The 14,164-nt window shown below is 46.3% G+C and overlaps 1 protein-coding gene across 1 annotated transcript; it reads left to right on the top strand.

The window, feature by feature from the left end:
- Positions 1-359: 359 nt before the first annotated feature.
- LOC126354131 (putative uncharacterized protein ASB16-AS1) lies at positions 360-1,252 on the top strand. Its single transcript, XM_050003527.1, has 2 exons — positions 360-451; positions 991-1,252. Exons 1-2 carry the CDS (start codon positions 360-362, stop codon positions 1,250-1,252), a joined length of 354 nt encoding a protein of 117 aa, XP_049859484.1.
- The last annotated feature ends 12,912 nt before the right edge of the window (positions 1,253-14,164 follow it).

Here is a 14,164-nt window from a genome sequence, read left to right as displayed (position 1 = left end):
TGTTTGTGTTGTAATCATTTGCTGTGTAGTTGTGGGGTACGCGATGTTGTGACAAACATTTGTATTAAAAAAATGTAAAAGACGTAATAAGGCGAAAAATAAAATAGATGCAGATACTTAGCTTTGACAGGTGATGGATATAGTGATTTGCTATGTAGTCTCAGATATCGTATGTTGAAATTGCAGAAGCGATTAATAGTTGTTAATCCAGAGGTTGACGGTGAAAATATTTAGTCAGTGTAAATTATTGAATTTTGTTGTTTCAAAGACATTGAAATTATTGCTGTTTCATTGGGTGTGGCCCATTTTTTGTGGGATCGCCGAAGTATTCCGGTTTACATTAATTTTTGGTTGTAAGAATGGCTGTAAAAGCCGTCCGCCCGCGTTCCGGCTCGCCCGGAGCCCCGCCCAGCGCACACAGGCCCCGCGGGCAGGCGGCCGTGCGTGTGACGTCAGCAGCTGCGCACCCTACGTTCCTAGCGACAGCCGGACCACTGTCACACGTCTCACGGCGACTGTCGACTTGGACGTTTCCCGACCTGTGCCCTTACCTTCAGTCATCACCGGAAGTTTTCAAGATCATCACGGGCTGCTAAGGTGCGAAATGGTTCCTCAGAGAATCGGCGACTGAGGGAACGTGTGAAAAACCCTGAGAATAAAAAGGGATAGCACGAAAGGACGTGTGTCGGGACATGAGAGAGATTCAATCCAGAAAGACGAAGTCGCAGAGAGCGAAAATAGTAGGGGGAAAATGGAGATTCGGAGGCGTGCCACAAATATTTAAGGGCATTGTAGTAAGTTAGATGACGAAGATGGCTCGAGGAGGGAAGTCGTGGCGTGCCGCATCAAACGAGTCAGTATGGCGAGTATCTGAAAAAGAATCAGGAAAACTCCTTTGGCGTGGCGTGAGCACAAGATGAGTACAAGTTTTATTGCGTAGAGAGTCTGTTTTGAGCTCGAATAAGAAAAGTGAGGAAGATTGTCCTGCAGCAAGTGGCGAGGACAGGGTGGAGGAGAGCAGAGTGCGGCAGAAGACTGTGCCGCCGCGGCCGCCGCCCACTGCCGGCCGGCCTGCTGGCTCCCGGGGCACCGCGTGGGAGCGCCAGCGGCAGGGCAGCCGTGGGCGGGACAGGCCGGGTCCGGGTCCGGGCCGCGGCCGCCCGTCACGGCGCTGCCGGGGCTCAGGCTGCGCGCGGCGCCCCCTCGCTCTCACTCTTCCACTTGCCGTTGCATGTATGCCTTCCCAGTGTGACGGTCGCACAGATATTGACATTTTTAACGGTTGTAAACCGCAGTTAAGGTATTCCTTTTATTCCAGCGTCGTATTGTTCGTGGAAAGAAGGATTGTCGGTATGCTTCTGTGTGGGCTCTAATCTCTATCCTCATGGTCTCTTCGTCAGATATACGTAGGAGGGAGCAATGTACTACTTGACTCCTCGGTGAAGGTATGTTCTCCAAACTTCAACAAAAGCCCGCACCGAGCTACTGAGCGTCTCTCCTGCAGAGTCTTCCACTGGAGTTTATCTATCATCTCCGTAACGCTTTCGCGATTACTAAATGATCCTGAAACGAAACGCGCTGCTCTCCGTTGGATCTTCTTTATCTCTTCAATCAACCCTATCTGGTACTTAAGAGTAGCACATTTATTTAATGTCTATGAAAATAAAAAAGGATCGAAAGAGACGCGATTGTACGGCCAAGGAGGAAGGACGTACTTTATGGTACACACACTGTTTTGTTTCGCTGTACGGAGGGCAGTCACTTAGCGGTACACATATTTTATGTAAGTTATTCGTATTTCTGATACAATAAACTTGTTATTGTTATCACAAATTCAGTTTCTTTGTAATAGTTGTCACCTCAACTGCTCGCAGTGGCTAATTATTTTTAATTAGCATTTTTCCAGTAATTTGCGCTGCGAGAAGCTCATCTCTCTGGTCGGTCATTACGCGTCGAAGTATTAATTTATTTTTCAAAGTGTTAACAGTAACTGTAAATGCGAGAGATTTCGTTATAAGAACCTTTTTAAATTGGAACAGTTAATTAATTTTTAAATTATACAGATTCCATGAGTTCAGTAAGTTTTATCCTGGCCGCTTCACGGCAACAATCAAAGTTCTCTCAAGTCTTGCTTTGCAATCAAACAGAAATTAACAAAATTACATTCAATTCAGTTAATGGAAACTATATTTTAGTCACCACGTTCAAAATCTAAAGTTGGTACATAACAGCGGCCCTTCAAGAATCCGTTTCATATTTACTTACGCACCTAAGTAAAAGTGATAACAAAAGATAATATCCCTGAGAGAGTCATGCCCAAACCAAATAAAAATACATGCTCATAAATTAAAAATAAAAATATATAAGAAATATATGTAATTTATTTTGTATATGACGTAACAAATGCCACCGGCGTCACATCAGATGACTCGACTAAAATACACTGCAACCTCGTATTGGCGAGCTATGGCCACGAATGTCGACAGTACCCGATTGAAAACTCTGAAAGTGATGAAAAGGTCCGAAAAGCGGGTAGTTCACAGAGCGACCCGCCCTTTTCGCGGCTGTCTCCCGCAGTTCGCTCGCCAGAATTTCGCCGCCTCTTTTGGACTAGCCGAAGAGCTCTTTTCCCAAGGGAACGTAATTCCGGACCACAGTCTCCGACTTGCCGTCGAAAACGGAGCGACGGAACGCACCTTGCCGCGTCAGTTCGACAGACAGATACGGCATTGCTGCATCTGCCCATTACGAAATATAACATAATAAACACATCTTAAGAAAACGAAATTTTCCGTCTGTCACGTGCATCGTAACGCAACCGGTTAGAGAACCTAGTCTCTGATAAGTTTTCCGCCGTTCTCAAAGTAAAGGCCCAAATCGCCAGAGCCTACTTATTGCAGACACATTGAACTCGTTCGTGGAGAACTGAAATCTTCTCTACAGGATTCGGCATGTATTCCGCAAACAGAAATGTTGCCAGCTCACCTCGTCCGTGACGTCCAGACTCCACAGGCCAGTAGATGTCCGTGGTCAGTTTCATTTACGGATAAAATGCGGTACAGTGTGCCCCGTCGTTTAGTGCACATAAAACAAACTTACGGAGCACCGGACAGGATTGGTGGGCTGGGGACACGTACAGGTTGGTCACTGTGCAGTGGACGGCGTCGAGCGCTCCGGCAGACACAGACACACACACACACACACACACACACACACACACACACACACACACAATCACCATCTCCCTGCTCGCTGGCTTTGTGGATCACGGCGCCACAGTTAACGCACAACTATGACGGACGGCACCACCTTGTTGCGGGGTAACGCCCGACGTCGACTCGTTTCCATTACACTACGCAATTGGGAAATTCTCCGTACAGTTGCGATTTCCTTATTTTTGTACCCCTGGAGAAAGAGACACGCAGCGGTCAATCTGCATCGGATGGAGAGGTGCGAACGCCTGGCTATAATCACGGTTTCTCAGTCAACAGCAGACATTTCTCAATGAAGACGTTGATGGTCTCGTCTCACAGTGACATAAATTAATTAACTAATATGACGATTAATTTTGAAACAATAAAGACTTTAGTTAACTTTTCCACTTCTTTCGTTTTAATTTGAGTGGCTTACATTATTGGTGAGAAATCGATGGATACAGCGCCTACTATAAAAAAAAAAAAAAGGTTCAAATCGCTCTGAGCACTATGGGTCATCAGTACCCTAGAACTTAGAACCACTTAAACCTAACTAACCTAAGGACATCACACACATCCATGCCCGAAGCAGGATTCGAACCTGCGACCGTAGCGGTAGCGCGGTTCCAGACTGTAGCACCTAGAACCGCTCGGCCACCGCGGCCGCCCTACTGTAAAAGAAGCGAGAGTGACCGCCCGGAGCGCATTAAAGTGGAATGATCGTATAAGGAAACTGCACAAAAACCAGCAACTAGGCTCAGGTTCGTTGGAAAAACTGTACGGAAATGCAATCCGTCGGCGAAAGAAGGCTTTCAAAACGGTCCGTTTTCGATTATGTAGTAATGCTGGTCAGTCTGTGATCGTCACGGGGGAAGGGCGCTGCAAGGAAGGCGCTGAGCATTACGGACAAGTTTACCGTAAAAAATTCCAAAAGCGTGCATTCTGATAGGGGCCAGGTGCCTCGAGACAGGTGCCGATGATCGTGTCACACCGGTTGCACCACGCCCTAGCACTAACGTCGGCAACAAACAATACGTCAAGTGGAGCGTATCGCTCGCGTAGGTACCTAAGGACATCGACGAGCAAGCAATCTGCACACACACCCCTCATTCACTGATATTCGGTGACGAGAATTGAGACTGAACTGTTACCCCGTCCTGTGGAAATGTGACGTCACTGTCGGTAGCACAACAAGGTGACCACGAAGTGGAACGTCACAGGAAGGTGACCACGCGGGACAGCTCGTCAGTCGCGTATGTACGAGACAAAGTCGGTGAGCGCGTCTTCACAGTAGGCCCCGGAGCAGAAGAAGGACGCAGCGGCGGTAGGACGCAAGCGAGAAAGTGGAGCGCGGCTGCGGCCGCCGGCTGCCGGCTGCCTGCTGCCCCTGTGGGCGGGCGTCGCGATCTGCCAAAAGCAGCCAGGGGAGCCAACCAGCCCACTCACACCGCGGGAAACACCCTCTGCAGCACCTGCGCGACGCGCCGGTTTGCGGACCACATTCGCTCTGAGATATCTTCTCGCGGAGTTTCGCAGAACAGTTAACACACGTGAATCCCTCTCAACCGATTTGTCTACGAGTTGATCTTCAGAAATCGTACCCTCTGTGTGACGATGAAATCTTTTGTAACGAGAGACGAATAAATTGCATCATTGTTACTCGTATAGCCATGGCCAGTAAGACTAAAAGATACAGGGGATAGGCAAAATATTGCGAACAGTGGTAGTAATGGGTGGCGCCCAACAACACAGGCAAGACACGTATAGCGCCGTACGCACCAGGCATCACTGCAGATTGTTTACGAGTAGCGCACACTTCGTGTAAGGTGTCAGGCAAATCCAACACCTTCCATGAAAACCCTGACATGATAGCAAATCCGACAGTATGTCACATAGTTCCGAATAAATCCTGACATTAAATTAACCAAAGTAATACGATCAACGAGTGAGCAAATGGAATACCACAGACTAACACAAGAATGCCTAAATGCATGTCATACCTTCCCACCGTGAAACAGACGCAGTTCCGAGGGGAGAAACGAGAACAGAGGCCGAGAGCAGAATCGTGTAGGCTAGCAGGCCATACGATAAGAGACGGACACCCACGTTGCCAGCCGACCGCCAAGACTACCTCCAGCCCATGTTAAAGGATAGAGCCCTCCAGAAGAACAGTATAGATCTTACGATAACACTAAAAGGGCCACACCAGCTAGAAGTTTTAGCGTGTGACTATACGCGTCTCTGCTACGTTGCAAACGTTAAAAACATTGCCTCACCATGAAAAATATAACTTTCTCATTGGATAGACAGAAGTTTTGTAGGCGGAGCTTAACGTTAACATTGAGGCCCTGATTGGTCACTTGAAAACACAACCAGATAGCTTTTCTTAAACCAACTTCGGTAAATTGTAATAAGGAGAAGTTAGAAAAGAGTTGCTTCCGGGACGGGGAGGTGTGTGGAGCTGCGCCGACCTCCGCCCCCTGACGCTGCTTAACCAACGACAAGGTAATGAACGCACGCGATTCCGCATAAGGCTTCACTAAGAATTGCACAAGTCTCATCTGTTAGACCTCCTTTTTGCATAATACTAATGTCGATTGTCAATTAAAGCTCATGGTATTCACATTTGCTATTAGAAGTTAAAAATCTGAAACGCGATGATTTTTCTGCTATATAATTATTGAGAAGCCACATCAGCCACTGTAATTTACAAGTTAAATAAGTAATTAAAGATAATTGAGAGTCTCTGTAGACCATTTCTGATAGTTTTCTTTATGAAACTTAATTTAAACCTAGATTATAGACGTGATATGGCATAGGTCATCCTTCGATCCATTTTAGAACTTGGAAACCCATTCAGGGAATATTCGTTCACATTTTTGTTGAATGCAGTTGGTTTTTATCATCCTGTATTAAAACATTTCCTTTTATCAATAGTGCAATTTATAAACAATGTTTTGTGAGTAGAATAAAATTTCCAATGGTAAACTTAACTGCTTTTTCGACGTTATTTTACCAGCTAACTAAAAATAGGAAAGCCTTGAACCCCTTCCACTAAATTTAGTTAGTATTAAGATTCTTTTACAGGGAGTGCAGTGGAACTGACGCTGAAATCATTAAGTATTTGATTATATTATTGCTAGTCTCACTGAACTCTTCTGAACTCTACATGCCATGTGTGGTCTGCCGTCTCCTTACCAGCAACAGGTCCCAGGTTCAAACTAGTCAATTCCCTAAGAAACACGCTCAGAGCGTCGTTGCGCGAATGTGGTAGGGAGACACGACTTAGAACAAACAGACACCACGCAGAATGTTAGTTCGTATTTGCATTCAGAGGCCGAGGTCGACGTACAGTGAAAGACCTAACAGAGCTCCAAAGAGGGCAGATTGTGTGGAGGCCCGATTAGCTGGAGCATCAGTAACCATTCAGTTAGCTTATATAATGTTTCAAGAGCAACTGTTTCAACAGTCATGACAGCCTACACAAAACACGAAAAGACATTATCGTGTAAACGTAATAGTGGTCACTAATCGAAACTAAATGACAGAGATCGTCGTACGATAACACCAACTGACACAACAACAGAAAACTACGGCGGCTAAAGTGACTGCAGAACTCAATAGCCGTCTTCGAGACCCCCGTATCTATCGACGCTATCCGCCGACAACTCCGTAAAGCGAATATTCGTGGACGAGGTGCTATACGAAACTGTTAGTGACGACAATCGACGCGGAGAGGCGTAAAACATGGTGTCAGGAGGACACATCCGAGACTACTCAACACGTCATACGGTCCGACGAGTCAACGTTTCCGTTATTTCGAACATCGGACCGGGTTTACGTCTGGAGAACGCGAAAAGAAGCATACAACGGTTAAGAATGTAGCTGGAAGTGTAATGGTGTGGGCAACCTTATGACGGTATTCTCCTGGTCCCATCAATACTCTCAAAGGTCGTGTTACAGCCAACGGTTATGTGAATATTTTAGGTGGCCAGGTGCAGCCCACGACTCAAATGTTGTTCCCAACAATGTAGCCATGTTTCAGGACGATAACGCACCCATTCAGACAGGCAGGACAGTGCAATCGTGGTACGAGGAGCACGTAACCGGACTGCAGCGTCTTCCCTGGCCTCCCCGGACTCGAATGTTATCGAACCCTTGTCGGCGGTATTGGAGCGCAGACTCCGGGGCAGATTTCCGCCTCCTCCGTCGCTACAGGAGTTAGAAGAGGTTCTGATCGAAGAGTGGCACAACAATCCACTGGAGACTATAGAATCATTATATGCCAATATTCCGAGAAGAATCGCAGCTGTATTACGGACAAATGGGGGTCCAAGCCTCTGTTAATAAACCATTACCAAGAAAGTGCCGGTGTTCACATTACTCTGCCTGCCCCCCTGTGTTTGCCAGAGCCTCGGACGCACCACACGGACCGGACTGTTGGCTGTGGCCCTGCCTCCCCCGGCGCGGACACCTGCGGACTGCTGCCACAGCGCCGGCAAACCGCCGCTGCGCAGCGCTACACCTCTACTAGGCGTTTCAGACAACAAAATTACAACACAGAAACGTATCTTACGAGTAATTTGCCAAACACTTTTTTTCCTTACCTCGTCCCTTGGAAAAAAGAGTATATGAACTAAGAAAGTGACCTCGAAGGAAATCTTTGAACATTAAGTTTACAGACACATATCTTGTATTGAAAACCTAAAGGTGCTTCGCAATCAAAAAATCAAATACTGCGTGTGAAATGATTTTGACTGTATAATAAAAACAGTGGTCGCTAACTGCTGTTCTGCTGGAGCTCGAAGAAACTTCCAGCTGGAAATTTGTCAACAAAATGATAAAATTAATTTGCTTTTCGTGTCACGAAAGGAAAACAGCACGCACTAAGACACACACACACACACACACACACACACACACACACACACACACACACACACACACACACACACATAAATACTAAAAAACTTACGATGGCGCAAACACGTTGGACTCTTCTTTCTGCCGCGCGGGGTTAGCCGAGCGGTCTTAGGCGCTGCGGTCGTGGCCTGTGCGGTTGGTCCCGGCGCAGGTTCGAGTCCTCCCTCGGGCATGGGTGTGTGTGTTTACCCTTAGGGTAATTTAGGTTAAGTACTGTGTAAGCTTAGGGACTGATGACCTTAGCAGTTAAGTCTCATAATATTTCACACACATTTCGCCGGCCGCGGTGGTCTCGCGGTTCTAGGCGCACAGTCCGGAACCGTGCGACTGCTGCGGTCGCAGGTTCGAATCCTGCCTCGGGCATGGATGTGTGTGATGTCCTTAGGTTAGTTAGGTTTAAGTAGTTCTAAGTTCTAGGGGACTGATGACCACAGCAGTTGAGTCCCATAGTGCTCAGAGCCATTTGAACCATTTGAACCACACACATTTCATTCTTCTTTCTGAGATTCCAGATGCTTCTGACATCAGTTTTTTTGCTCGGACAAAACTAACATTCCGGATTGCTTCTTTAGGATAAGAAAGTTTACGTAAAAAGTTAAACATACCGCAATTACGTTTTTACTTTGTCCTTAACGCCTAGTAGGTGTTGACCTACATGACGATGACTCGGAGTGCCTCCTGCGTTACTGGCATCCGCCCTTCAGTGGAGAGGTTTCACGGAACAAAGCGAAACTCGGCTGTATGCAAGCACCAGATTGTGTGGACTGACCAGTCGGTGCGGTTCACTAAAATTCAGTGCTATTCATAAAGAAGGAACATTTTACAAACATTTATTGCTTCCAAACTAGGAAAGATAGAAACGTAATTCCAACCTTCCTGGAAAGAGAAAAGTTCAGATTTTTATGCATTCAATGTGAACACGAAAAATATCAAAACGGTGGCTCGTTTCCTGCCACACACGGAGCAAATAGTCTCTCATTAGTGACTTCACAGCTTCAAGCACAATGCGACGTCGCAGACTTTGGAGAATGTGAGGCATAGGGGGGATAAAAACGCGGTCTTTTGCGTATAACACAGCCGCAGGCACGCCCGACGTTACCTGAGTTACGTCGTGCCGGGACGTCGGACTGGAAGAGCAGGAGCAGAGGACGAGTGCACTCCCACGTCTCCGGACCTCACTTACATCTTGTGGCTTTTGTCTGTGGGGCTACGTGAAACAGCGCGCTTCCATCACGCCTGTGGCTGACATTCTTGAAAGTCTGCGAAATCGCACTGCTGAAGCTGCGGATTCCAAAACGAAAGACCACCTGCTTCGTGTGTGGCACGAAATGAAGCGCCATTTTGATATTTCTCGTGTAAAACATGGTTCTCATATTGAATACGTAAAAATCTGAACTTTTCTCTTTCCAGGAACATTAAAATTGCGTTCCTATAGTTTGTAGTTTAGAAGCAGTAAGTGTTTGAAATCTGTTCCTTATTTTTGAATAGCCCTGTACATTTCTCGATGAGGTTAGCGAATTTTCGACGCGGGAGAAACTCTTTCGGTATTGCGAAGAGCAGCTTAAGCGCAGATCGTATTTTCGTGTCCCTCAGTGCAGAACAGTCAGCAGGGGCGGCGCTGCGGGACTTTGGAGTGGAGCGCCGTTCGCCTCTGGACGGCTTTTAGCGTTCCAATACGAGAAATTAATATATTGTAGAGTCAGCAAATATCATAGGTTACACGCAAATAGGCAAGTCAAAACGGAGGACAGTCTTAACAATGTTAAGGTAGATACCCTGTAATCATTGTACCCACTAGAAGGCACACCCTCAACAACTGCATTATGCCCTAGCAAAATGATTGGTAGTAGCCTGCGAAGATGCAAAGGACCATAAAGGATAGCTTAACAGTGAAGCATCGGAACAGGTGTGTGGCCAACAAATCACTCAAAACGTTGCTCATCTGTATTTAAACATAAGTGTAAAAAAGAAAATTTAAAATAGCGTACTCTCATGAATAAATATATTAGAATATTCAAATAATAGACACTTTACGCTTTTAAACGACATTAACACCAAAAGACGTTACATTAGTGTAATGAAAAACTCAAATGGAACGTACTGGCCTGCACACTGTCTAAAAGACAAGTTAATCGACATGTGGTTCGTCTTTTAGACGATGTAAGTGGCCAATATCTTTCATTTAAGATTTTGATTACACAGATGTATTGGCTTTTGGTGTTAATGTCGTTTAAGGGGGGGGGGGGGGGGGGGGGGTAGGAAGTGAAACGGGCCAACTTGGAGCAGGAGAGGCACCACAGGACATTTTAATTTGCACTGTCTATACTTTTACAAATAAATTTATGAAACTTTGTTAGCATGACCAGGAAGGATTCAGGATTCACACTCAATGCAGAGGAAGTTCAAAAACATAACAAAACAAATATTTTTTTACATGTGAAATTTCATCATTTTTTCACTTGGTATTGGCTGCATTTGTTGCTGTAGGTACACTTCTCTTCATAGCTAAGAAACTCTAGAATTTCCCAAATCTGTTAAAAACTGTGGTAAAAGTTGAGATAATTAGCTATAAAATTCGAGTTTTATCTAAACACGAATTTTAAAACGTAACAGCCCATTCATTTTTCTATAGATTAAATAAATTCTAGAGTTTCATACACCTGTAAGTATGGTTAGTAAGCTGTGCAACATTCATCGAAGAATCTCTCTTAATTATGAAGAACAGTGTACCTATAGCAACAAATGCAGCCAACAGTAAGTGAAAGAAAATCACGAAGTTTCACATTTAAAAAATATTATTTTTTCGTGTTTTCGAACTTCCACTGCTATGAGTGTGAGTCCTGAATGCTTCCTGGTCATGCTGACAAAGTTTTATGAATTTATTTGTAAAAGTATAGACAATGCAAATTAAAATGTCCTGCGGTGCCTCTCCTTCTCGAAGTCGGCCTGTTTGACTTCCTACCCCCCTTAACAGACTAAGGTGTGCATTCTTTTACAATTTATTTGTTGATGGGAACACATAATTTTAAATTTTATTTTTCTTCTTTCTGTTCACATATGTTTAAACACATAAGAGTGAAATAAGCCACTGCTCTCATTCATACTCCCTCTATTATTCACTGTTTTTATCTCGTGGAGCGGCTCCACTCAGACATACATTTACGAATAGAACGAGCGACGGGTCGCAAAATGCCTCGATGAGTAGGCGGAGAACATCTAGGATCGTCACAATTGGCAGAAACCGAACACGGAACGATTTCAGCGTCGCTTCACAATCCAGTTTTGAGCGAGAGGTCCTCGTGCCGAGGAAGCACTTTTGCGAGGGGGCAGCGCTACTTTGTATCCTCATCTTCACGTACGCACCGTGCTTCATTTTACCTCCGGCGCATGTCCGTAGTAAACTGGTCAGTTCGTGCTCCGGCATATTTCTGTTTCCCTTCTTTATCTGCAGTACTTTCTCCGTCGTCCTCTCCACGTCCCTCTACCGAATCCTTAGCTGGATCTGCTACGGTAGTACCGTTTAAGGACAGTTACACTGTCCCCTACGGTTCCCTGTGTCGCGAGGTTCCTTGTAGCCGTCACGTCTCCAGGTAACCAGATTTGCAAATACTTCCTTTTCGTTTTTAGATCTGCACCTGCAGGAAGTTACGGTCAAGTTCCCGATATTTAATCACCTGTGAATTGTCTCGAGCGGATGCGGCGCACCTGAAGACACTCGTGGACTCGTCTCGCGGTGGAGGTGGGCTGGCTGCGCCTCCCGCAGCCGCATGTGCCGTGTTAGGTGCCTCCCTGTCGGCATCGAGGCTGGCCGGTGTGGCCGTGCGGATCTAGGCGCTGCAGTCTGGAGCCGAGCGAGCGCTAGGGTCGCAGGTTCGAATCCTGCGTCGGGCATGGATGTGTGTGATGCCCTTAGGTTAGTTAGGTTTAAGTAGTTCTACGTCTAGGGGACTGATGACCACAGAAGTCCCATAGTGCTCAGAGCCATTTTTGTCGGCATCGATTCGGTCGCTGACAATTGGCGGACAGTGCGTAGGTGAGCTCCGGCGCAGTCGGCACGGCGAGAAGCAGAGCCGAGAACTGGCCTCCCGAGTCCGAGCCCCGCCCCGCCGACACCCATTTATGGACACACAGAGCAGGAGAGTGCTCTCCCTCCCCTCCATTTATTTTGCTATAAAGCGTCCGTTACCTTACGTGACTCTAATATTTACAGTCCACGATTAACGACACTGTTAGATGTGTAACATATATTTTTACATATCTTTGTCCACTCGATATATTTTCAAATTTTGTCCACTCGATATATTTTCAAATTTTACGGTTTTAAACTCGAGTTATCTTTTTACGTTTTTCATACAAGCCGTATCAAAATGAAAGATAATCAATGTCTTACGTTAGCTTAATATTACTAGTTAGAAATGTAAAAACATTCGTATTGTAGGGTGATCTATTTTATGTTTCAAGATCCTTTCATACCTTTCTCATAGCGATTACAAGAATTTTGTTGTACTGACTCAACACGTACTATTCCCATTGATATTCTTATCAGTTACCGAAAATGAATAGTGTGCAGCGCTTACAGGCAATGTAAACCTTACCTGGAAAGTGACTTGCTGAGATTCACTGTCAACAAAAGTTTCCTCTAGCCGCGCGTAGCTTCGTATTCCTATACGGCGCCGCCCACGGCCGCGCCCGTCCACCTGCGCCGTCACCCACCTACCAGCCCCACTGCTAAAGGTCAATGCCAGTCCAGTATCACAGTACAAACGTACTAAACCTTTTAAACCTTTGCAAGCCTCCTTTCCGACAATCTTGAAATATTTCAGTACTTGTTGCCCTCAGATTTTATGTTCCCTCAAGGCAAACCGTCTTCTACGCGAGCGACTCCTCCCCACCCGTACACGTCTCCTCCTCGGATGGGTGGAGCAACGGTTCGGCTGCCGACTCCCTAGGGTTGGCGCCACTACTTAACTCTCAATTAAAAATTTCTTCTACATGAAGTCTTCAGTTTTAGAACACCTGAGGTCCACGTGCCGGGCATACCCATAACCTCAGCTCGATTGGTTCCCTATGGCGGTACTCCTCAACCACTAAATTATTTTTACGTCATGCTGGATCCCAGCCTTACACAAAACTGAAAGGGGACCTGCACGCCTACCCAACCCACGGACGGCTTCCCTCTCTCTCACGAGCCGCTAGGCGCTTCCCCCGACCCTCTCCCTGCTTCCCGCCTTTCTCCATCCCTCACCCCTGTACACTGACCGTGGGTCAGGAAACATCTGGTAGTCAACTGAGCACGGCAGGCCGGAGTGGCCGTGCGGTGGCCGCTACGGTCTGGAGCCGAGCGACCGCTACGGTCGCAAGTTCGAATCCTGCCTCGGGCATGGATGTGTGTGATCTCCTTACGTAAGTTAGGTTTAAGTAGTTCTAAGTTCTAGGGGACTGATAACCACAGCAGTTAAGTTCCATAGTGCTCAGAGCCATTTCAACTGAGCACAATATAGGAAGGCAGCAGAGTGTGTGTGTGTGTGTGTGTGTGTGTGTGTGTGTGTGTGTGTGTGTGCGTGTGTGCGTGTGTGCGTGTGTGCGTGTGTGCGTGTGTGCGTGTGTGCGTGTGTGCGTGTGTGCGTGTGTGCGTGTGTGCGTGTGTGCGTGTGTGCGTGTGTGCGTGTGTGCGTGTGTGCGCGCGCGCGAATGTGTGCAGCTTGTAAAAGGAAATTCATTTCGAAACCTAGCAGAGCTTTGTGTACCTGTAGACCACGCAGCGCTTCTGCCTTTCGGTGACTCGTCTCCTTTAAACCTAAATAATTTGTAAAACTAAAACACCGTATTTGGCAGTTATCATATCCCAGTTTCGTACTAAGAAATCTCGTACATCATGTATCCTACATTTGCATTTATATAGTAGTCGCAACATACCGCCAGGAAGAGCTTACAACAGGAACGCTGTCCTAGCAGAGTGAGCAGGTGTTGGCTGTATATTACTTGTGTTGCCAAGATTTATGTTTGTATTCCTTGAGTGAAGAGCGACTCAGTCGATCAAGTACGCG

Source organism: Schistocerca gregaria, chromosome 3 (genome assembly GCF_023897955.1).
Source record: "Schistocerca gregaria isolate iqSchGreg1 chromosome 3, iqSchGreg1.2, whole genome shotgun sequence".
Lineage (NCBI taxonomy): Eukaryota > Metazoa > Arthropoda > Insecta > Orthoptera > Acrididae > Schistocerca > Schistocerca gregaria.
Note: the sequence above shows the minus strand (reverse complement) of the source record. Positions and strands in the feature narration are given on the sequence as shown.